Below are 26,213 nucleotides of genomic sequence, written 5' to 3'. Positions count from 1 at the left end.
CAGAAGATGTAAAGGATTAAGGAAGCATAGAAAATGAAGCACTTAAGGGAAGAAGTGAAGTTGGATAATAATTGAAAGGTATCTTTAAAGAATTTTTTAAGATAGCTGAGGTATATGCATGTTTAAAAGCAAAAGAAGTGCCAGAGGAGGGGGAATTTACAAATAAAAGAAGAAGATAAGTATAGGAGTCTTAGAAGTGGGATCAAGTGAACATTCATTGGAGTAGTGACCCTACAGGACAGAGTAGAACTGCCCCATAGAGTTTCCAAGGCTGTAAATCCTTATGGAAGCAGACTGCCACATCTTTCTCCCAAGGAGGGGCGGGTGGATTTGAACAACTGACCTTTTGGTTAGCAGCCAAGCGCTTAAACCACTGCCACCAGGGCTCCTAAGCTCAATGAGGATGAGGGTTTTTGTCTTTTTTGTTCACAGATACATTCTCAGTGCTTAGAACAGTGCCTAAAAAAAAAAAAAAAAAAAAAGAACAGTGCCTAGCACATACCAAAACAAAAACCAAACCAAGTGCCATCAAGTTGATTCCGACTCATAGCGACCCTATAGGACGGAGTAGAAGTGCCTCATAGAGTTTCCAAGGAGTGCCTGGCAGATTTGAACTGCTGACCCTTTGATTAGCAGCAATAGCACTTAACCACTATGCCAACAGGGTTTCCACCTAGCACATAAAAAAAAATTAAATTCAAAAGAGGTTGAAATTTAGATATATGTATTTTAGGTAGAGAGGATAAATAGTGATATTTTACAAATGGTTAAGAATGATAGTGTTAGTAATGTCTCTAGATTTAGTATGCTTAGTTTTTGCACAAATCCCACCTGTCGAAGATAAAATTCCAGAATCAGAGAAGTATCAAGAAAACCAGTCTTAATTTTGTATATAATTTTATTTAACTTCTTAATTTATCATCTGTTAATGCTGTACCTTTAAATGTTTTTGGCATACTCACCGAATTTATAACAATATGCAAAGAACATTATATACTTTTGAACGTCTCTTCCATCTTAGTACCCGCCTATCTGAAGTGACCGTCTACGCTGAGTGGGTGAAGTAGGCCATGTGTGTGACTGATAGAGCTCTGAAGCATTCTAAAGCATTTTAATTACGAGGTCTTCTTGATAATTAAGAAATCGTTGATCTTCAAACTTCATTCATAACATTCTTTTAAAAATTTATGATCAATAGTTTACATAAACCAAATAGACCTATGTTAGGTCAATTTTCTTGGGAGTCAAACTTCTGCTTAGAGAATTCCTAATATCATTTGTTTGAATATTACAATATTTTCACTCCTTTAAATAGTAATACTTGAATTTTTCATTTGGATCATGATCTTGTAAAAATTAGGGGAGAGAATCTAGGAAGAAAAACTGATGAAAACAATTCTATTTATTATTCACAGGACTTTGCGAGAAGATAATCCAGGTGGAGTCATTCTTAGTACTGATGATTATTTTTACATAAATGGACAGTATCAATTTGATGTAAAATACTTAGGAGAAGCACATGAATGGAACGAGCATCGTGGTAAGCATAAACATCAGATTCTGGGTAATACTGAGAATAATATAAAGAAAAAATTCACTTGGTATTTGTATTTCAAGAGACATGTAACTTTTAAAAAGTTAAAATATATGTGGAAACTAAATTCTTACGTACATAGTAAAAGATAAAAGAGGTAGTTTTATTTCATGGGGTTGTTATGAGGATTTTCTACTTGGGTCACAGAAAAGCTCAGGGAAGTTACAGTTGCCTGGTATGTTCTGGTTTTTGTTTCCTAAAAACTGAATTTGCGTTGGTCTTAATTCTTGTGGAGGACAGTGTGAGAGTAAAATTGGCTTTCCTCGAACGGAATCTGTAGGGAGATCATAGGTAAAACCTTAATTTCCTTACTTGTACTGCTACCTCGTCACTGAAGATGGCTTTATCATTAAATGTTTAATTATTTGCATAATTTGAATTTTGTGTGGATAATTCTTAAGACATACAGACAGTATTTAACTTAGCTTTTATGATAAATGTGCTGTGAAAGGAATTCTTGAGCTTGATGTCTTTTTTGTTGTTGGGTGCCACTGAGTTGATTGCAACTCATAGCAACCGCATGTGACAGAGTATAGAGCTGCCCCATAGGGTTTTCTTGGCTCTAATCTTTACGGAAGCAGATCACCAGGTCCTTCTCCCACGGAGCTGCTGGGTGAGTTCGAATCACCAGCCTTAAGTTTAGCAGCTAAGCACTTAACCGTTGTGCCACCAGGGCATTGTTAAATTTTTCTCTATTCTTTCTTCAACTAAAAATTAAAGTGAGAACTCAAGAATATGAAAACACCAATGTAAAACTAAAAATAAAGGAAGCAGTATGATGTGGTGGTGAAGAGCAGTGCTGGATTTGCCCGTTACTAGCTGTATGATCTTGTGCAAGTTATTTATACTGTCCAAGGCCCAGTGTCTTCATCTATAAAAGGAGATGATACTTCACTCCCAGGATATTGTAAAGATTAAATGAGAGTGAAAAGTGCTTAGTACTGATTCACTATGCCCTTGCAACAGCAACATCCATAGCAATAGTAACAATAACAACATTAAATTAGTAAAACCAGCCCGTTGCTGCCAACTCCACTCCGACTCATGGTGACCCTATAGGACAGAGTAGAACTGCCCCATAGGGTTTCCAAGGAGCTACTGGTGGATTTGAACTGCCAGCCTTTTTGTTAGCAGCCGTAGTTGTTAACTACTAGGTTTAATAGGCAGACTGTTTTTGGACAATAGGTTTATTGAGATATAATTCACATGCCATATAATTTACTCATTTAAATTGTATAATTCAGTGGTTTTTAGTATATTCAGAGTCATGCAACTGTCCCCACAATCAATTTTAGAACAGTTCATCACTCCAGAAGAAACCCGATACCTCTTAGCAGTCATTCCCCATTTCCCCCAGTCCCTCTTGCCCTAGGTAACCACTAATCTAGTTTCTGTCTCTACAGGTTTGCCTATCCTGGACATTGCATTTATTATTATTTTTTGTTTTTTTAGATTAATTTTTATTGAGCTTTAAGTGACAGTTTACAGATTGTCAGTCTCTCATATGAAAATATGTATACACTTCTAATTGCCCTCAACCTAATGAGACAGCATACTCCTTCCCTCCACTTCTCTGCTGGTGTCCATTCGGGCAGCTTCTGGCCCCCTCTGCTCTCTCATCTCCCGTCCAGACAGGAGATGCCACCATAGTCTCATGTGTCTTTGATCCAAGAAGCTCATTCTTTACCAGTATCATTTTCCATCCCATATTCCAGTCCAGTCCCTGTCTGAAGCGTTGGTTCCTGTCTTGGGCAAACAGAAGGTCTGGGGACCATGGCCTCTGGGGTTCCTCTAGTGCCATTCTGACCATTAAGTCTGGTCTTTTTATGAGAATTTGGGGTCTGCATCTCACTGCTTTCCTGCCCCCTCAGGGGTTCTCTGTTGTGTTCCCTGTGAGGGGAGTCATTGGTTGTGGATGGGCACCATCTAGTTCTTCTGGTCTCAGGTTGATGTAGTCTGATTGATGTGGTCCTTTCTGTCTCATAGGCTCATAATTACCTTGTGTCTTTGGTGTTCTTCATTCTACCTTGCTCCAAGTGGGCTGAGACCAATTGATGCATCTTAGATGGCCACTTGCTAACGTTTAAGACCCCAGACGCCACTCTCCAAAGTGGGATGCAGAATGTTTTCTTAATAGATTTTATTATACCAATTGACTTAGATGTTCCCGGAAACCATGTTCCCCAAACCCCTGCCCCTGCTACGCTGGCCTTCGAAGTATTCAGTTCATTCAGGAAACTTCTTTGCTTTTGGTTTAGTCCAGTTGTGTTGATCTCTTCTGTATTGTGTGTTGTCTTTTCCGTCACCTAAAATAACACTTACTTAATATCTAGTTAGTGAATACCCCCCCTCCTCCTCTCGTAACTGTCAAAGAATATTTTCTTCTCTGTTTAAACTGTTTCTCGAGTTCTTATTACAGTGGTCTTATATAATACTTGGATATCGCATTTGAATGGAATCATGTAATATGTGTTCTTTTGTGACTGGCTCCTTTCACTTAGCATAATGTTTTCAAGGTTCATCCATGTTGTGGCATGTGTCAGTACTTCATTCCTTTTTATGGCTGAATAAAATTCCATTGTATGGATGTACTATATTTTATTTATCCATTCATCAGTTGATGGGCATTTGAGGTTGTTTCTACTTTTGACTCTTATGAGTAATGCTGCAGTGAACACTGATTTAAAAGCTTTTGTGTGGACGAATGCTTTCACTTCTCTTGAGTTATATACCTAGGAGTGGAATTGCTGGGTCATATGATAATTCTCTATTAACCTTTTGAGGTACTGCCAGACTGTTTTCCAAAGCTGCTAAACCATCTTACATTTCCATCAATAGTTTATTAGGATTCTAGTTTCTTCACATCCTTAGAAACAGCAGTTATTGTCTGTCTTTTTCATTTTAGCTATCCTAGTGAGTTTGTGAAGTGGTATCTGATTGTGACTTTGGTTTTATTTCCCAGTGGCTAATGATGTCAGGTATCTTTTTATGTGCTTATTAGCCATTTGTATGTCTTCTTTAGAAAAGTATCTATTCAGGTCCTTGTTTTTTTTATCATTCAGCTCTAAGAGAATAAGCAGAACTTTTAAAACTTCCAAGTAACTTCCGAGTGAGACTTGTTGTATTCATCGTTAATTTTCTGAATGGTCTAATTCCTTGGTAAAAATAATGGAGATAATGTAAGAAAATCCCTGGCACAACAGTATATCATGTTTTCTTTATTTCAAATCATTATATCTTTTTTTTTGTTTTTTTTATCTAAGTGAATAATTTTTTTTTTTTTATAAGGATCAGCACAAAGCTGGTTCCTATGAAGAGGAAATTAAAGATATCCCAAATGTTCAGCTTTTGCAAATTGCTGTACCACTCCATTATCTCTAACATCAGCTACTACTCCTCTCCTCAGTATTCTCTCTCCCATCTTTGGATTCCATAATTTGCTGCAGCGTTTCACAGAACTCATGAACCCTATGAAGGAAATGGCTCATACCAATGTGGAGACTAGCAAGTCCCAAATCCATGGATCAGGTGTAGGCTTCTCCTGACCGACATGGCTGCAGGGGCTAACGAACCCAAACTGGTAGATCGGACCACAGGCTGCTGGCTCACAAGGCTGTAGAAGCTGGTAAATCAGGTCAGATGATTGATCACTGGCCCACAGGGCTGTGGAAGTTGGTGAATCCCAGAATCAGCAGGTTAGATGGCATGGCGCAGGCTCAGGTCCCAAAAAGGAGAGGTTAGGCAGTGACAAACTGGGCACAGCATCCATACACAGAGAGCCCCGGCAGTGACAAACTGGGCACAGCATCCATATGTAGAGAGCCCTGGCAGTGACAAACTGGACACAGCATCCATATGCAGAGAGCCCCGCATGTATACGCTGGATGTAGGCCACACCCCAGGGAAGGGCTTAACTTGAGTAAGGGCAGGACTTGAGCCATGCCATCCTTCAAGGCTGTAACTCAGGGTACATCCCACACTAATTCTGCCTCATTAACATACAAAGGTTAGGATTTACAACACATAAAATGGAGAATAATTAGTATAATTGCGTCAGATCACAAAATGGAGGATAGCGGTACAATATTGGGAATCATGGTCTAGCCAAGTTGACACATAACCCTAACCATCACAGGTTCCATATACCTTATTTGCATAGTCCCACTCATTCATTGTGAGTCACAAAGACCATGGCTAGAAGGGCCATATTAAGTAATTCATTGCACCTTATTATCTATTTTTTTTTTTTTAATGAATTTTTATTTTGGAATGATTTTACTTTATGGAAAAGTTGCAGAGATAGTATGGAAAGTTTCTATATATCTTTCATCCAGTTTCCTCTAATGTTAACATTTTATGTACCTATGGTAGATTTGTCAAAACTATGACAATTAGCATTGATCCGTTACTTTTAAATATACTACAGCCTTTATTTGGGTTTCATTAGTTTTTCTGCTAAAGTCCATTAGGCCAGAATCTAATCCAGGATTCTGTGTTGCTTTTGGCATGCTATCATTTTTAATGATAATTCTTTTTTTTATTTTATGTACTTTATATGTGTAGTGTCCCTGGGCGGCGCAAACAGTTAAGTACTTGGCTACCAATGTAAAGGCTGGTGGTTTGAATTTACTCAGAGGTGCCGTGAAAGAAAGACCTGGTGTTTTGCTTCCATAAGATTACAGCCATTGAAAACCCTATGGCATATTGTTCTAATCTGAAACAATGTGTTTTTTTTTTTTTTTTAATTTATATGTGTAATACACATATTTGGCATAGTGGTTAAGTGCTATGGCTGCTAACCAAAGGGCTGGCAGTTCGAACCGGCCAGGCGCTCCTTGGAAACTCTGTGGGGCAGTTCTACTCTGTCCTATAGGGTCGCTATGAGTCGGAATCGACTCGATGACACTGGGTTTATACACCTGTAAGCTTAGGTCAGATAGTTCTTATTTAATTTTTTTTCTGATTATTACATAACTTTAGTATTATTATGTAACATTTACCTGTATTTTAATTTTTCATATATTCAGAAGTGATATTTGAAAGTAGAATAGTGAGTAAAATGAGCACATGCCTATGGTTTTTAAATTATGAAAACAAGGTCAGACTTTAAAAAAATCAAGATAATATTGAATAGTATTAAAATGATTTTTTTGTTTATTTGTGTTTTTCAGCAAAAGAAGCATTTGAGAAGAAAGTATCTCCTATAATAATAGATAATACAAACCTACAGGCCTGGGAAATGAGGCCATATGTTGCTTTGGTTTGTACCATAAATTGTCATTAGTCTGTGGTCATGAGTTTGAAGTTATTGGGGGATGTTACTTATACAAGAAAATCTCATCAAACAACCCTTGGACTGTCTGTAACTGAGCTTTCGCTGGCCCTCAGCAAAATAAGACAAATAGGACAGTATAGCTGTTTCATAAAGCTAAATTTATTCAGTTTCTAAATTCTGAGAGTATCCTATTTTTCGGTGTCTTTTTTATAAAAACATAATTTTATGTTTTTGTATATATATATTTTTTTCTTAATGCCCTTACTTGGAAGAATAAAAATTTGGTTGTTCTTTGTTGTTCCCCAAATTTCTTTTGAAATTTTGCTATTTTGAGAAAATCAGAATTCTGTGAACTGAACTGTCTGCAATTCTCCAGATTCGCCAGATACCTTTTTTTTTTTAAATTTTTATTGTGCTTTAAGCGAAAGTGTACAGATCAAGTCAGTCTCTCATACAAAAATTTATATAGCCAGATTCCTTTTAATATCTAGCCCTTTGTGTGTGCATTTCTCTTTGCTGTTCCCTCCACTTTTACCTTATATTTACTTAAGGACACCAGGTGGCACCATGGTTAAAACACTTGGCTGCTAACTGAAAGGCCTGTGGTTCAAACACACCTGTGGCTCCATGGGTGAAAGATGTGGCAGTCCACTTCTGTAAGGATTTACAACCTTCGAAACCCTGTGGGGCAGTTCTGCTCTGTCCTATAGGGTTGCTATGAGTCGTAATCGACTCAATGGCAATGGGTCTTTTAACATTTACTTATTCTTTTTGCCCAGCTTTGACATCACCTAATTCAGGAAGTTACCAATCGTTAATTTACTAAATGGCTGAGTTAGGCATTCCTGTTTTCATGACACCCTGGCTTACTCCTATCATAGCAATAACCACCCTGTTTTTAGTTATTAGGCCAGGGGTTGGCTTTTTTTTTTTAATCATGTTTTAGGTGAAAGTGTACAGAGCAGGTTAGTTCCCATTTAACAGTCCATACACAGATTGTTCTGTGACACTGGTTACAATCCCCGCGATGTGTCAGCACTCTCACCGTTTCCACCTGCCTGCCCTGTTTCCATCCATCCAGTTTCCACGCCACTCCTTGCCTTCTCATCTTCGCTTTTGTGAAAATGTAAACCATTTGGTCTCATATAGTTGATTGCTTAAAGGTGGCTAACTTCTTCTATAAAAGGCAGGATAGTAAATATTTTAGGCTTTGCAGGCCATATACAGCTGTTGAATTTTTTTTTTAATAATCCTTTAAAGATACAAACATTATTCTTAGCTGGCAGACTGTATAAACACTGGCTGGATTTGGCTCTGGACCATCTCTTGGTTTATGAGGGTAGTGTTACGTTTTATTCATCACTGAATCTCCAGGCTATAGCTTGGCATATAGTAACCATATATTCATTGGTTGAGCATATGTTTATTGAGTGAAGCTTTTGTGAATATGGGATGTTTTTTGGGTTATTCCTCCAGGATTAGCACTTGCCTGGCACCTGGAAGCTCAGTTAATGTTTCTTTAAAGAATGAGTGTTACACTTCCTCTTTTAAGTCCTCAACACATCCAGCCTCTGTTTACCTCCTTTCTGGTGTCTAGTGCACTTGTGCTGTTTTGAAGGTGAGATTCTTCACTTTTCTGAGGAAAATTATGTCTTTTGAAAGCAGATGAGATTTTACTTCTGGACAAGGAAATACTCAATTTTAGTGTATTTGGAGCTGAAATTAGGTTTGCTTTCTGGCCTAAGGAGTCCCGCTCTCTGGAGACTATATTCACTATTGGGGGTCTTGCTTTTGCCCCTTAACATTATATGACTTATCTAAAGAGCTTTCTTAGATTCCTGCTGTCACCTTAGAAAGTTCTTTAACCTTTATTTTCCTAGGTAGAAAATAAAGAAGGCCTTGCATTACTGTCTTTTTAATTTTCATTTCACCTTCAGGCTTCTGTTTCCTTTTTTTCTTGTATGATAATTGAAGATATAAAGCTCTTTTGGCTCACTATCAATTCCTTGGCTCTTCCCAACCCTACTTGGAAGCGTAAAGGATACCTGGTTATCATAGAATACCAAACTGATTTTTTTGTTTGTAAAGAAACAGATGTAGGAGTTACCATGGTGGGGAGGCGGGGCTTTTCAAGATAATGAGAGCCATGGAAAAATGAAATAGATTGGAGATAACAGTCTGTTACAACCTTTACTGTCCTGTACAAAAGTAGCTAAGTAATGAGTTGAGGATAGATAGAGGCAGTCAAAAACACCTAGTGGCAACTGGGAAACTTAATATTTTGCTTTTTAAAATATAGCTTCTCTTGCGAGCTGTTACACGGTTTGATACAAACCAGGGAGAATCCTCTCAAATAATATAAAAATTTCCCTGCCAATTTGGGAGTTGAAAGGGTCTTTGCATTTAAAATTAATTGATCCTACGAGCTACATGACATCTCTCTAGGGAGTTAGAGACCCCGGCTATTGCTAGGCTTTGAATCAGTTGTCTGAAGTTTGGTGCTGAGGTATGGAGATAAAAGTGTGTGGGCTCATAACACAGCATTATGTCTCTTCCTAGCTTGGTGTCTGGGTTGACTCTTTGGCTTTTCTGTCAGTAATGACAAAAAATAGTAATGGCCTTTTGGAATCTTGTCATAAAACTGGGGGAGGAGTAGTAGAAGATAAAGGCAGAGATGTAATGGGGGTTGTGAAGATGCTGGGCCCAGTTATGTACGGGAAGTGGAGTCAAGAGTAAGAGAAATGACTACATGCCTGTTAATGGGGATGATTGAGGAGAAAAAAAAGGAGAGAATGTTGCCTCAGAGACAGAGGGGAATTGTTGAACTCCATTATCCTTGAGTAAGAAAAAAGAAATGTATTTAGTGCACAAGTATAGGGCTTAGCTTTTAGATTGTGACCATATTAAAGCTTTGAAAAGCCTATTATTTAAAATAATTTTAAAATTATGAAAGTCATATACATGTATGATAAAAATTCAAACCATAGAAAAGAATGCCTAAAGTCCTACCCTCTAAAGATAGATGTTTTAATATTTTGAGAATCTTTCCAGAAATTCTCCACATACATGCAAAAGTAAATAATCCTTTTTTACCCAAATGAAAATTTTGTGTCTTATTTTCTTAATTTAAGAATCTTCTCTCCTTAATACATACAGAATAAAAAAATACATATTTTTGTTGTATGGTTATACCTTCATTTATTTAGTCAGTTCCATATTAATAGCCATTGAGTTGTTTGCATTCTTCTGCTGTTACAAAAAATAGTGAATTGGATATCCTGGTTTGTATGTGTTTTGCACTCTTATGTAAGTATTTATCAGTAGGACAAATTCTGGAAGTTAATTGCTGGGTCAGACAAGGTGCATTTTACCAATTTAACACACCCATCAAGATTAAATAATCTTTTAGATTCTTTCAGTTTTAACATACAATTAAATTTGGAAACAATTTAATTTCACGAAAATAATTATTTTTAAATGTTTTTCTCTCTCTCGTATGTAGTCTCAAAAATATAAGTATAAAGTCCATTTCCGGGAACCAGACACATGGTGGAAGTTTAAACCAAGGGAACTTGCAAGGTAAAACCTGGAGGATATCTGATGTTTTTATTTCATGACACTGATAAAAGGCCCATTTGGATTTCTTTTCCCCTTGTAAATGATGAATGAAACAAAATTGATTAGATTGAAGCTTTGCCACTTAAAATTGATAACAAATTTTGCATTGCCTAGAAGCTTCTTTGTTTTTCCCAGTTTTTGAAGTTTTTATGTATTTTCCTAAAATTAACAGTATGAAAAAATCCAATTGTCTCATATAGTCAGTACTTTATTACCTATTAACTATACAGTGTTAATATCTGAAACTAGTAACAGACCCTAGGATTTGGCACACCTGAGCCATGTGCTCCTGGGAGAGACACGTGATTGTAGCTGCCTAGTGACTGAGTAATACTGGAAGGAGGTAAAGAAGTAGACATGGAAAAGGTAGCCAGTGTCCAGCCGTCCAGGTATTTTTGCTCCCCGCCCCTGCCAAGGTTATACTTTTTTGTTTATTTGGTTGCTTGACTTGAATAAAACTGTTACTCAGAATGGGGACATAAAATAGTATCTAGCCTGTGTGCTGTATTTCCTTAGAGATAACCCTAACTTAATTTTAGTCAGGGCATTTCCTCCTGGTAATTTTAACTAATTTCGATACTAACTAGAGAAAAACATAATTTTAATATGTTCACAACACTGTACACCATCACTGCTGTCTAATTCTAGAACATTTCCTTCTCCTCAAAAAACCCTGTACCGATTAGCAGGCACTCTCAATTCGTAATGTCCCCTATTTCCTGGCAACCACTATTCTACTTTCTATTTCTTTGGATTTGTCTATTCTGGACATTTCATTTAAATGTTACTATACAATATGTAGCCTTTTGTGACTGGCTTCCTTCCTTAGCATAATGTTTTCAAGGTTCATCCATGTTGTAGCATATATCAGTACTTCATTTCTTTGTGTATTATTCTTTATACAGTACTGGATTTGGTTTTCTAGCACTCTATTTTTGTATCTATATAATTGAGTGAGATTGACCTACGGTTTTTCCTTCCTTGTCCTGCTTTGCCCGGCTTTGGTATCACAGTTTTAGGAGTTTCATAAAATTCACTGTGAAGTGTTTTCTCTTTTTCTGTTTTCTGAGTTTGTATAAGTTTTCCTTAGGAAACTGCCCCATCTGATATTTTCTTTTGTGAAAATATTCAGTTGGAATTTGTCCACTATACCTAACTTTTCAAATTAATTAAAACTTTATTAAAACATTGATAGTTTTTTCTTACCTTTAAATCTCTGTATCATCTATATTTTCCTTTTCAATCCTAATATGTTTACGGTTATCTTCCTGATCTTGATTATTCTCACCAGAGATCAGATTTTGTAATTAGCTTTTTCAGTTAAACAACTCTTGGCTTTGTTAATCTTCTCTACTGTAAGTTTATTTTATGTTTAAGTCATTTCTGCTTCTCTTTTCTTTGCTTTTAAAAAAAAACCTACTTTGCTTTGTTTACAAAACTCCTTGAAAGTTTAGATCATTTATTTTTGATATTTTTTAATATGAGCATTTGATGCTGTAAGTTTCCCTCTAAGTACTATTTTAGGTGTTTCCAGAATTTATTACATAAAAAATTTTGTTATCGTTTAATATTTTCTAAAATGCATTATTCTATTCTTTAACCCCTGGGTTATTTAGAACTGTGCTTTGAAATGCATCTTCTTTTCTTTAATTAGTTTTCAGTTTGACCGCACTAGGTCAGATTATGTGGTCTGTGTGATACTAATTCTCTGATATTTTTTAAGACTTCTTTTATGGCCTACTTTATTATCTTTTTTTTAAATAAATGTTCCATGTTTGCTTGACGTGAGTCTACTGTTTACAGGGTGTTAATATATCCATTAAATCGTGCTTGTTAATTCTGTTGCTCACGTCTATATCTTCACTGCTTTTTTAAAATCAGCTTGATAGGTCAGTATTTGAGAGGGAAGGTGCAATCTCCCACTGTGAGAGAGGTGTGTTGAAATCTTCCTCTATTACGTTGAATATGTCAGTTTCTTCTTCTAGTTCTGCCTATTTTTGCTTTATATATACTGAAGATATTTTAAGTACTTACAAGCTTAGGGTTTTTATATCACCCTGATGAATTGAGTCTCTTACCCTTTTATAGTAATTTTCTTTTATCTTTAATGCTAGTTTTGTCTTAAAGTCGTATTTGTCTAGTCTAAAATAAAGCTTTACTACCTTCCTTTTAATTATTATCTTAGTGTTATATCTTTTTCCATACCTTTACTGTAAATTTTCAATATCCTTATGTTTAGGTCTACCTCTTACAACCAGAATATGGCTGTGTTTGAAAAAATTCCAGTCAATCTTTGGGTTTCAGCTGATAAGCTTAGTTATATTATGGTTATTTTGGTTATTTATGTAATTGGTCTTATTTCTTACTATCTCACTCTGTGTTCTGTTGCACTTTTTCTGTGATTGTTTTTTCTCCATAATAACTTTTTGGGATATATTGGATTTTTTTCCTCTTACCATGCCTTATTTTGAATTCTTTTTTTTTTTTTTGATTGGTTGAATACAAATTTTCTTACTCAGTTTTTCCTTCTTTACTAATTTGGAAATTATTGACACTATTTTTATCCTTTTAGTGGTTACGTTATATATTTTATGTAAAATTTAAGTCTAAAGTTAATCTGTTTCTTAGCCCGCCTCCTCACAAGAACTTTGAACATTTTAACTCTGATATTTACCTCCCTTCCAACTTACATACTGTTGTTGTCCAGAGTATACAGACAGTGCTCGATTTCACTTACTTATGTAATTACTGCTTTGTGCTTTGTTTTTTTCTTGTGTCATAGACCTTTCATCTGGGAATTTCCTTCTGCGTCATGTTCATCCTTCAGAATTTCCTTTTGAGTGAAGGTCTGCTTGGTGACAAATTCTTTTTTTTTTTTTTTTAAATGAAAATCCTTTTATTGTTACCCTCATTCTTGTAATATACTTTTCTAGGTATAAGTATTCTAGATTGACGGTAATTTTTTGTTTTTGAAGATAACATTTTGTTCCCTTCTGACTTACTTTGTTATCGTTCAGTCAGTGTCATTCTAATTGTTGGTTCCTTTGTAGATGATGTGGTCTTTTCATTTCTGGTTGCTTATAATACCATTTTGTCTTTGGAGATTGAGAATTTCATACTGTGTTTCTAGTTGTCGATTTCTAATTATCTTGTTTGGGATTTGTTTGCTTTCTTAAATCAGGAGATCGATGTCTTCTATCAGTTCTAGAAAATTCTAAGCCATTTTTCTTTAAATTGCCTCTGTCCCATTGACTATCTTTTCTTTTTCTGGGACTTAGATTAGATACAGACTAGACCTTTTTGCTCTGTTCTCCATGTCTGTGTCTGTTAACCTCTGTTTCGTATTTTCTATCTCTTTGCTTCTCTGTGATCTGAAACCAGACAAGATTGAGGTAGGTAAATATGAAAGCCAGTTTTGCCCAGGTGGCAAATGCTACTATTAGCACTGGGATTCACCTAAGCTTTGGATCCAATGTGAGATAGGAGAGTTGCAACTGAGATGTTTTCATTAAGACCCTTGGGGAACTAAAGCATGCCGTCTAGCCTCCTGGCAGATGTAAATCCAAATGCTGTAAGAAAGTATCCCAGTTTAAAGCCTAAGGATTCCCGTATATTAAAAACCAAAAACCAAACCCACTCCTGTCGAGTCGATTCCGACTCATAGCGACCCTATAGAATAGAGCGGAACTGCCCCACAGGTTTTCTAAGGAGCGTCTGGCGGATTTGAACTGCCAACCTTTTGGTTAGTAGCCAAACCACTTAACCACTACGCCACCAGGGTTTCCTCCCATGATGTATTAGGTTCAGCTAAATATGAGCTCATAAACAAAATCATACAAAGAGCTAAGTTACCATGAGTTGAAAGTACAAATAACAAACTTCATATTTGGATACCCAGGGACTTCATACTAGGAATTTTTTTTTCCTTTGATTTAAAATGCATTAAGAAATATCCCTGCTTTATTTCCCTTGGGATCTAGTTTTATTGTAACAGGAAGGCCCTTCAGAGTATCTAATTGGCCATGCTACTGGAAGTAGAACCCTCTGTAGTGGGATTTTTTACTGTGGCTCATTGGTTAAGAGCAAGGCTGCCGACCAAAAAGGTCAGCAGTTTGAATCCACCAGCTGTTCCTTGGAAACCCTGTAGGGCAGTTGTACTTTGTCCTATAGGGTTGCTATGAGTCAGAACTGACTCAACGGCAACGGGTCCAGTCTTTGGTTTAGCTAATAATTAAAGCCTTGAAATGACAGTTGTATTCTTATGATATTTTTGCACAGCTTGAGAATAACTTCTTTTGAAGTTATTGGGGTCTGCTAGTTTTTTCTACGTTGCTAAGGGTATTTGGAAAAGATTGTATGGAATGATTAAATAAATGGTAATTTCAGAAATCCTGAATAAAACGGTAATTAGAATCAAATAGTATATATTGTGTCATGATAAATTAGCTTTGGTATTTTTATATATTAAAAAACACCATGTTTTCCTTGACCTTATATGATTTTATTTTAACTAAGTTACCAATATTCGTTCTACCCTTTTGTCCCCTGGAATTTTCAGGCGTAACATTCATGGGGTAAACAAAGAAAAAATAACGAGAATGTTGGAACGCTATCAACGTTTTGTTTCAGTGCCAATAATCATGAGTTCTTTGGTTCCAGAGAAAATTGAGCGTGTTGAGTTGTGTGCATATTCTTGTGAGGACAGAAGTACTAGGTAGGTTAAAACACCTTACATACAAAAAATTCAGTTTGAAATAAAATTTTTAAAAAATATGGTTTTGGAGCTTGGGAAATCACTGCTGATTAACTTTAAAAATAAGCTAGGCTTTTGTTTGTTAGGGTTTAGGTATAGTTGTACCTAGTGTAAGATGTGTATGGTTAGCAAGAGAGGTAAAAATTTATGAGAGATGACACGAAAGTTTTCTCATTGACCCCAGGGCTTTATGAGACCATAATTATACTATGAATATTCCTGCCTTCTTTATGTAATTTAATCTGCTATTCTTTCAGTATTTTCCTTATCTCTCCTGTTTTTATTTCATATATCCTCAGATTACCTTTTAATTTTTTAGATATCAGTAAAAGTACTTAAACTAGTATCATAAAAATTAATCATTAATGTAATACAAATCATAGTCTTCTGGAAGTTTACAATTCAGGATAGTATTGATTCTGTTAACATTTAGGACATACAAACAGTTGAATAAATAAGTGAATAAAGAAGAACCTTAAATATATTATAGCACTGAAGTGCCTGTATTTTATGATGGAAAGGGATGGAGAATTGAGAGTAGGGAAGAAAAAATTTATAAATGTTCTTCTTATTGAGAAACAGTGTTGCTAAGTGGTTAAGATCATGGGCTCTTGAGCTGTGTTTCCTGGGTTCAAATCCTAAAATTCTTTAATCTTTGACAAATTACAAAATCTCTGTATACCTCAGGCTCTTCATTTGTAAAATGACAATAACAACGCTGATAAGGATCTCATAAGGATTTGAATTAATGTATGTAAAGGACTTGAGTAGTATTTTCCACATAGAAAACTCAGCGTCAGGTGTAATTTCACTTAGGATGGTTTCATGGGAGAACTGGGACTTGGAGAGCTTCTACAATAAAGAAAGGAAGATGAGTTGACAAACTGAATGAGGAAAAACCATTGAAGTTGAAAGTGTAATGATTAGGCAAAAGTGCTCTGAGTCTGAAATTGGTATCAAGGATGAGTTTTCTAAATTCAACAAATGGTGTATCAGAAGAGACCTTTCTCTTCTCACCCTCATTTCTCTTGATTGTAATTGGTAGGTTGTTTTTATGACTTAGTAGATGAAATTTAACAATTTCCCTCTGTAGCAAATGACAGGTACTGTAGAAGCAGGACCTAGTTTCAAATATGGTAAGCTTAAATAGATCAGAAAGAAGCCAGGGAAGTGATATGCTCTCCTCGGAACAGAGTTTAGAGCTTTAACTTGAACATTTAATGCATAATGAACACCTTAACTGCAAATCTCATGTTTACTATTCGATTTGAAAAAACTTTAGTGCTTTCTGTGTGCCAAGCATTGTGCTAGGTGCTGTGGTTACAACAAAGGGAGGTATTCATAGCGTATTAGGGAAAGATCAAGAATTGCTTTTATAATCTTAATCTAGTTTATTTCTAGATTTTTAAAAATAAATGTTAAGTGTCCCTGTCTTTCAATTGAATGTTTCTTTAATTTAAATCATAGTATTAATGGCAACATTAAGGGACTTCTTTATGATACTTTTTAAAAAAATCTTACAGCCCAAAAGACAATGAAGATACTACCTGTGCAAAAGAAGAAAATGTTTTATCTTCATCTTTGAAGCACCTAGAGTTAACTGAAGAGAAGAAACTTGAAGTGACTGATGAAAATGTGTTACTCGAGAATGTTTCATTTCTCCTTCATGCAGATTTAGACAGAGGAAGAAGAGAAATAAGTGGTATGAATCATAACATTCAGAGTGCTGTCATACAGGAAGGTCCAGACATGTATTTTTCTGACTCTGAAAGCAGAATACAAGTAAAAGACAAAAGTGAAAAAGAAGAGCAAGTAGAAATGGCTTCTGAAAAGCAGTGTAGTGAAACTGACATAGCTAGTTCAGTGGAGAGAGTGTCACCGGGTATTTACTATGATGAAAATAATCAAGAAGACTGTGATCTTGCAAAGACTATACCACTTCAAAATGAAAATTTTTTACTTAGTGAAGTACTAGGAGAAAGAACAACAGTAAAGAAAAAAACCTTTGAGAGACAAAAAGACAAATCAACTTTGGAAAAGTTCCCAAGACATGAGCTATCAAATTTTGTTGGTGACTGGCCAGGTGATAAGACTATTGGTCAGAGGACAAAAAGGAACCGAAAAACTGAAAAAGTATCATCTGTACAAAGTGACAAAATGGGTAATCACCCTCAGTCACACAAAGTATTAGGTAATATTGTATCTCTGGATGTAGATTGTATCCAGCAACGAAGATCTCCACATGGTAATGTAGAAGATGACAAGAAGTCATGGTGTGATGATGCTTCAGAATCCTTCAGTAGCTGTAAATACGATGTTTTTACAAATACTGAAAAAAATATATCAAACTCATTCAGCATTGTGGGCGACTGGCCTTCATATGATCCTTTAGCTCAGAGACAGCGCAGATCAAGAATGCCAAAGGCTCGTTTCAGTGAACCTGACCTAAAATTTGGAATCAGAGACAGTGTGAGTAAAATGACTTTATACACAGCACATGAGGCCTGTTGGGGCACAAGCCCTGAAGAGCTAAAAACATTGGGTAGCTCAACCCTAGGTAGTTCTGAAATGCTGCCCAGTGAAATGACCTGGGAGAATAAGATTTGTCTAAGTGAAAGGAATCACAGGCAACATGCCTTGTGTCTGTCTTTTACCAATAGTGCGCCCGTTATTTCTGGAGTAGTGGAGCCACAAATTTTAGCTGAGTTTCCAGAGGGGAAGGCTAGAGGAGTTCCTGGAGTAGAAATAGGCATATGTACCCAGACTGAACCTCAGGATTTTGCTCTGTTGTGGAAAATAGAAAAGAATAAAATTAGTGTTTCAGGTTCTGTCAGAGTTTTAACGGGAAGACTAGATGGATTTAAACCAGAAGCCTTCAACATTAACACAAAATCAGATGTTCAGGAAACAATTCCGTATAGGGTAATGCATGATAAAAGCACATATGTTGAAGAAAGTGAGCTTACCAGTGCTGATGAATCTGAAAATCTTAATATTCTTTGTAAAATATTTGGATCCTTTTCATCAGAAGCCCTAAAAGACTTATATGAGAGATGTAACAAAGATATTATTTGGGCCACAAGCCTTTTGTTAGATTCTGAAACTAAATCATTTGAGGATACTGAATTTGACAATTTCCAGACATCAAATGATGAATCAAAAACTGGGCCATTTTCTCTGGGATTAGATTTGAAGGAAATTATTAGCCCAAGAGAGATGTTAGAGGGTTCTGATTCTTCTGTGCTAGAATTTAGGTGTGGAACTGATGTTCGTGATGCTAATGCGCAGCCTCCCTGTGATGGAGAAAAGGGAAACTCAGAGCGGGCAGAAGTAAGAGCTTTAACTCCAACAGCTGCTGTAGATCTAAAGAATGCTAGTGAACCATTTCCTGATAGTCAGGGAGAATTTTCAGGTACTCGAAAAGCTACTAAAGATGGGAGTGAAATGGAAAAGAGTCTAGTAGCCGCAGAGGTTGGAGATAGTTTACATTCTTCTTTGAGTTGGTCTGGTATTTTAAACTCTGTATCGAGCACTTCAAATCTTGAATTAAATGAAGGAGTTTATTTTACTGACCCTTTTGAGGTAAAGGAAAATGGAAATCTTTCAAAGGATTATGTGGAATTTCAGATAAACACAGAAGAATTTATGGATGAAGATGTGCAGGAAATGGAGAAAATTCTAATGGCAGGGAATAGTTGGTCAGCTGGAGTTAGTGAAGAAGATAAAACTGAGATGTCGAATCCCACTCCAGTGATGGCCAAATCTCTGACCATAGACTGTCTGGAATTGGCATTACCCCCTGAGTTCGCTCTTCAACTCAGTGAATTATTTGGGCCTGTTGGTGTTGATTCAGGTAAGAAAAATAAAATACCTACATGCATGCCTTAGTTTGAATAGAATTTAGCCCGTTCTATTTTGATTATAAAATTATTTCATATGTTCACTGAAATGTAAAAATTATTTTTGTTGCCTGACTGCACATACATAGTACATTATTTTTGACACAACATGTTTGTAGAGGATTTTTAAAAACGTAATTTTTAAGAAATAGGGAGTATTTATATAGAGTTTGCACGTAACCCATTAACATATTGAAAGTTTTCTCTGGTATTTGCCACGTACCCATTTGTACAGATGAATCATTTTTAGTCCAGAGAAATCTTTTTTACTCCTCTGGTGCTACTCCAGATACGCTGAAGGGAACATTAATTCTGTAGGACACAACGTATTGAAAAGTGTTGACTAGTGGAGATGAGTAAATTAAATATATTTAATAGAAATGAATAGATTAAATTTTATAATATTTATACTTTTATTTGTAATAATTATATTACTATAAAGCTTTGTATAATCATGCCAGCTTAGATAAGTGAAAACAGTGGTATAATTACATAAACAAAAATATTCCAAGAAATTTAGTTAACTAGAAACATGGGTTAGTAATTAATAATATAAATTAGTTTTATGATGTATAAGGTGGTTGATTACATTTTCTGCAAATGTATAATGATTGTGTTTTCTTTTTTTCCCCACCCCTTACAAGGGTCTCTAACAGTTGAGGATTGTGTGGTTCATATAGATCTGAACTTGGCTAAAGTGATTCATGAGAGATGGAAAGAATCTGTAATGGTTGGTAGGCTTCATTTTGTTTGGAGCTCCTTTTGTGCCCATTTTGTCACCTTTGCTCTTTAATAAATCTACTATGTTCTATGAAAGAATTCTGTTGACTTTTGGTTTTTGAGAGAGAATAAACGTTTATCAGTTAACACATGGCCTTTTTTCCCCCCCTTTCCAATATTTTAAATTATTTACAGAGTGGCCAAATTATATAATTAGTGATGTAGCTCAATATGATGATTTTTTGTGTGTGTGTGTTTTCCTAATGGGAAAAAAAAAAACTGAGTTTTTTACTCTCTAAAGACTAAATGCTGATCGATTAAATATCAGGTTTTTTAAATGCAACAGAAGAGCTCTATTAGTAGAAAAATTATGTGGATGTAGCCATACTTTTTTATTTATCTAGTTTGTTGTTTCACTTAGATTTACTAAGAATGACTTGCAGTTATATAAGGGAAAATAATTTCTAAAGAAAAATAATATAACCTTGTTTACTAATGTACCCCCTTTTTGCCAATCCCGGCCTTGGATTTTTGTTTAGGAGAGACAACGCCAAGAAGAAATATCCCGTGGCAGGCTTATGCGAGGTAAAGTACATATTTTTAACTTCCGATGTGCTTGTTTTGATGTTAAATCTTGGGGGGTGTGTGCGTATGGATTTTAATTCATTCTAAATGTACTTCTACAAAATGTATTAGCCAAGAGTTTTTAAAATTTTTATTGTGGTTTAAGTGCTGGTTTATAAATCAAGTCAGTCTCTCATACAAAAATTTATATACACCTTGCTATATACTTCTAATTGCTCTCCCCCTAATAAGACAGCACACTCCTTCCCTCCACCCTCTATGTTTGTGTCCATTCAGCCAGCCTCTGACCCCTTCTGCCCTCTCATCTCCCCTCCAGACAGGAGATGCCTACGTAGTCTCCTGTGTCTATTTGATCCAAGAAGCTTACTCCTTACCAATACCATTTTCTATCCCGTAGTCCAGTCCAATCCCTGCCTGAATAGTTGATAGCCAAGAATTTTTGATTTGCAAATAAAGTCCTTTAAAAATATTTAACATTTAATGTTGATATAAATTAAAATTTAAAAAGCGTAAAGGAGGAATAAAGGCTCTCTAACATATGTTTAACTTTATGAATGCTGTGGAACACCTACTATGTCCTCTGACACAGATAGTCAAGCTGTCTCCTGTTAAGGTTGTACTCTTTGTGAAAGAAAACTGTTTTGAGAGCAGTAAGGTGAAGGACATCATGCTTGGTAAAGTAGAGGGTCAGTGAAAAAGAGGAAGACCCTCAACGAGATGGATTGACACTGTGGCTGCAACAATGGGCCCAGTACAGGGCAGTGTTTCATTCCATTGTACATAGGGTTGCTATGAATTGGAACTGACTCGATGGCACCTAACAACAACAAGGTGTTTATGTATTTATAGAGATTATCATTAAAACGTTACTTGGCTATTCAGAATTTTTATTGATGTTAATATTATTAGAATACGAAAAATCTGCCTGCTTTTCTGCTACATTCTGCCAATGTTTGATTCCAGAAAACTTTATGATAGTGTTGTCTTCAGTGATTAGTGCAGGATGGCAGACCTGTTAATACGGGTTCTCCTTCTGTGTATGAGTTTCTCCATATACGCCTTTTGGCCATCCCACACTGGGACCAAGGCAAGGAGCTCCAGGTTGACGTTTCTTAGGATCTGCTTTAATTCAAATTTATGCTAATGCCATAGCTTCAACAGCTAAAGCTATGTGAGAGATAGAGGTGCCCAAAGGGTATCAGGATTATGTATATGCCAGTATCTGCCTGGAAAGCAAACAAATACATCAGAATGTATTGATTTCCCTGTTGTTGTTGTTGTCAGGTGCCGTGGAGTCGGTTCTGACTCATAGCAACCCTATGCACAACAGAACGAAACACTGCCCGGTCCTGAGCCATCCATACAATCGTTGTTATGCTTGAGCTTATTGTTGCAGCCACTGTGTCAGTCCACCTCGTTGAGGGTCTTCCTCTTTTCCACTGACCCTGTCCTCTGCCAAGCATGATGTCCTTCTCCAGGGACTGATCCCTCCTGACAACATGTCCAAAGTATGTAAGATGCAGTCTTGCCATCCTTGCTTCTAAGGGGCATTCTGGTGGTACTTCTAAGACAGATTTGTTCATTCTTTTGGCAGTCCACGGTATATTCAATATTCCTCGCCAGCACCACAATTCAAAGGCGTCAGCTCTTCTTCGGTCTTCCTTATTCATTGTCCAGCTTTCACATGCATATGATGAGATTGAAAATACCATGCCTTGGGTCAGGCACGAACCTTAGTCTTCAAGGTGACATCTCCGCTCTTCAACACTTTAAAGAGGTCCTTTGCAGCAGATATACCCCCCCGCCCCATGTGTCTGTCAGTTTGTCACACACTGTGGGGGCTTGCGTGTTGCTGTGATGCTGGAAGCTGTGCCACTGGTATTCAGATACCAGCAGGGTCACCCATGGAGGACAGGTTTCAGCTGAGCTTCCAGACTAAGACAGACTAGGAAGAAGGACCCAGTGGTCTACTTCTGAAAAGCATTAGCCAGTGAAAACCTCAGGAAAGGTAGTGGAACATTGATTTCACTAGAGATGTTGAAATGTTACATGGTAAATCCTATTATTGTGAATGTCTTAAAGTGTTCAGTTCCTTCCTTATGTCAAGTATCATGTGCTCAATATTTATTTTGTGCCTCTAATGGGTCATAGATTTGCCAAAATATTGATCCTCTACATCCTTGGACTGGTTGGGCAGAGGCTCAAGCCGCCAGAATGTGGAGCTGTTATAGCTGATTGCCTCCAGTTGGCCGCAGCCTCTTCCGTTTGAGTATCCTGTATAGACCTTTCTGTATATATGTAATATGTAGAGAGTCCCTGGGTGGTGTGAATGGTTAAGCGCTTGACTACGAACTGAAAGTTGGCGGTTTGACCCACCCAGAGCCACCTTGGAAGACAGACCTGGCGATCTGCTTTCAAAAGGTCACAGCCTTGAAAACCCTGTGAGGTGCAGTTCCATTCTGCACATATGGGACCGTTGTGAGTTGAAGCCTACTTGACAGCAATTAACAACAAAACATTATATATATATATACAGATATACGTATATATGTGTGTGTGTATATATATATGAAAGTCATATACATATTATATATATAAAAGCCCTGTGTAGATTTTTCATCATTTTCTATGTGTTAATGTGATATGAAAAAGAGTGGGAAGCATTGATTGATTTACAGTTACACCAGGGTCATTGATCATTTGAAATATTCCTACATTTATGTATGTTATTTCTTTCAGTTATTTGAAGAAGACGTATATGGAAATCTCAGAGTTGTGCTATATTTATGAGTGGAGAAGTTTAAAATGCCGTGTTTCATAGGTCTCTTTGAAGCAAATGCAACAGAGTGAATGATGTTGCTTAATGTGTACATTTATTATTTAGACTATGACGCTCTTTATGCTGCTTTTTTAGATCCTTCTCTGTTTGGGCATGTTGGTCTTCATAATCCTGAACAGAAATCATCTCAGAGAACAGGCAAAAAATTACTGAAGACTTTAGCAGCATCTGAAATGCTACCCTTGTTCAGTCATTGGAATACGCAGAATAAAAGAGTGTCACTTAGAGAAATAATGTCAGAAGAAATTGCCATACAGGAAAAGGAGAATTTGGTATGAGTTAGTATAAATATTAAGCCATTGTTGTTGACTCTAGTTGATTGTGTGTATTTACTTTGTGATTTCCTTTTGTTTCTGTTGTTTTCTACCCCAGAATCCATATTTAGCCTGATTGAATTTGATGTTAAAATTGAAAATGTTTTAAATAGTTTCTAAATTGAAGTTTTTGCTTTGGGGAGATTAGTTGTTACATCTGTAACAATACCAAACCAAACCAAACCCAGTGCTGTCGGGTCGATTCCGACTCATAGCAACCCTATAGGACAGAGTAGAACTGCCTCATGGAGTTTCCAAGGAGCACATGGCGGATTTGAACTGCTGACCCTTTGGTTAGCAGCCGTGGCACTTAACCATTACGCCACCAGGGTTTCCTCTGTAACAATAAGCTATGATAAATCTGTGTTGTTTTTTTATTTAATTTTATAGGTCATTGAGCTGCCTTTTTTTTTTTTTCAACTTTTATCATTTGCCTCTTTAATTTTTTATTTCTAGAAAAATATGAAAGAAGTCTTTCATTTAGAGATCATTTCATTCATAAATCAGTAATAAGAAATGTCTGTCTTGCTATTAAAGTATCATTCATCTTTGAAACAGTGTTTTAAAGAAAAATTCTACAAACTTATGAATTAGAATTTAAAAAATTACTCTTCCTATTTTTTTCTAACTTCAGTTAAACAAATTCAGGCAGAAACATCACTTTACTTTGAACTCTGTATTTATTTATTTTTGTTCCTTATTTTAACACACCTAATTATTTGAAACCACAAGGAAATTGGTGTTTTTTTTGCATTTCTTCTTAGCTTTTTTTGGGATTCTGAAAAATTAGTGTCAGAAAATTTCAAAGTCAGTTTTCAAGGAAAGAAGTATTAATTGATTGGTAATCTTAAAACATTTTATAGTCTTTCTTACTCATTGGACTGTGCAAAAGAGCACCATTGTATTTGACTGAAATACATAGATTTGGGGCATGGGAGGAATGATGGAATTCCTTCACCTTCTTTTTGTTCTCCCAATTATCTTGTTTTATTAAATGGAAAATATGCTACCGTTGCCATCATTGCATTGTTACATAATGCAAGCAATAATCTCTTCAGTAGGATCTTTTGATTTTAGTGTTGTTTCAAATATTCTCTTCAATTTATATGTGTAATAAATTGGAGAAATGGATTTTCTTAAAAAAATATGGAAAGCTTATGCCCAGTTGGTATGATACTTTTTGTTGAAATGCCCTTTTCCACTACTGAAACTCATCTTTATGGTTCTAACCTACCTTTAGCCTTTCAGTATAATAACGAACAGAAGAGCTTCATTTGACTTCCCAGCTTAATGCATTAAAAAAAAAAAAATCAATCATTTCTGCTTGTCTTTCTATGGGTTAGGTAATAGAATCTGGACTATTTTGGTCCCAAGGACCTAGCCCCTTAGGTGGAGCCTCAGAAAGTGAATTTCTTTATGCTTTCTCCTCACTCTTTGTCCCCAAAGGAGAAATACGCTTTGTACTTAAGGGTATAAAATAAACCTTAGGAATACTGTGTGAATAGAATATTTAATCGTAAGATGATTAAGGTCATGCGTTTTTAGCCCATTAATGAGATTGATGAAAAAAATAAAATAATAAAATAAATCTTAGGAATACTGTGTGAACAGAATATTTAATTGTAAAATGATTAAGGTCATGAGTTTTTAGCCCATTGATGAGATTGATGAGACCTCAGAATTTATGGTTTAGAAACTGTGACCTGGTAGATTGCTAATAAATCTAACCACTGAATTTTTTAGTAAGTATAGATTATAATGCATATTTTATATAAAATTATAGTATCTTTAATTGTTGAGGTGGTTTGTTTTCATCACTCTTGTCCTGTGTGATGTTGTCAGCGTTACCAATCCCTTTTATTTGTCAGACTGTAACTTATCATGGTTCCTCTTTTATTGCTGTTGGGTGTTAAAAATGGCCAAAAACAAACAAAAAAAAATCTAAGAACTATCCTAGAATTGTCCTGGATTATTGTGTATTTAGGAATTTTCAGAGTCACCTTTGTTGCCTTTGAAATTTTATAGGAAGTTGTCTTATTTTTCAGACATTAGATCTTTGTAACAAGCAAAAATATTATTTAGTTACATCAAAATGTCAAGTTGTCCTAGAGTTAGAACTCGTTTTAAGAATGTTTAACCATAATCCTAAACTAGAAGTGAAATAATGAATTTTAGCAAAGTTTTTTTCATCTGGCAGTTTAAACAGACAGATCCAAATAGGACTTGTGAAAAATCATAGTAACAGTTCTCATATAGTTATTTTGAGTGGTAAATATGTGAAAATTTCAAAAGTGCAGATAGTCCCTGACTTATGACAGGGTTCTGTTTTGATGATTCCGTTGTAAGTCAGTCAGTTCTGACAGTTGAATACTTCTTTTTTTTTTTAGTTTCCATTATTATTACCTTTTATTATTAGTGTCTTTATAAATCCGATCTTTGTTTGTCTTTGGGATTGGCATGAGACTGATAACATCAGCACATTATGTGCCGGAACACTGCTTGTAGTACACATTACTAAGGATAAGGCATACAAAAAAAAGGATGGTTCTAAGTGCAGTTCGCCTAGCAGTGCATTTGAGTTAGGCACACCATAAACTATATAATAAGACAGACATT

At 35.9% G+C, this 26,213-nt stretch overlaps 1 protein-coding gene across 22 annotated transcripts in view; it reads left to right on the top strand.

The window, feature by feature from the left end:
• Positions 1-26,213, top strand: part of N4BP2 (NEDD4 binding protein 2) — a 107,349-nt gene that overhangs the window by 33,694 nt on the left and 47,442 nt on the right. For 18 of the 22 annotated variants that reach the window (XM_003411308.4, XM_023549813.2, XM_023549811.2 and 15 more), the window contains 8 exons: positions 1,416-1,540; positions 6,766-6,854; positions 10,372-10,448; positions 15,046-15,201; positions 16,764-19,093; positions 19,784-19,869; positions 20,399-20,444; positions 23,359-23,555. In XM_003411308.4, the coding sequence (XP_003411356.1) occupies positions 1,416-1,540; positions 6,766-6,854; positions 10,372-10,448; positions 15,046-15,201; positions 16,764-19,093; positions 19,784-19,869; positions 20,399-20,444; positions 23,359-23,555 (3,106 nt within the window). The other 4 variants (XM_064285928.1, XM_064285926.1, XM_064285927.1 and 1 more) reach the window with 4 other exon arrangements.

Source organism: Loxodonta africana, chromosome 5, assembly GCF_030014295.1.
Source record: "Loxodonta africana isolate mLoxAfr1 chromosome 5, mLoxAfr1.hap2, whole genome shotgun sequence".
Lineage (NCBI taxonomy): Eukaryota > Metazoa > Chordata > Mammalia > Proboscidea > Elephantidae > Loxodonta > Loxodonta africana.
This window is presented reverse-complemented; position numbering and strand designations above follow the sequence as displayed.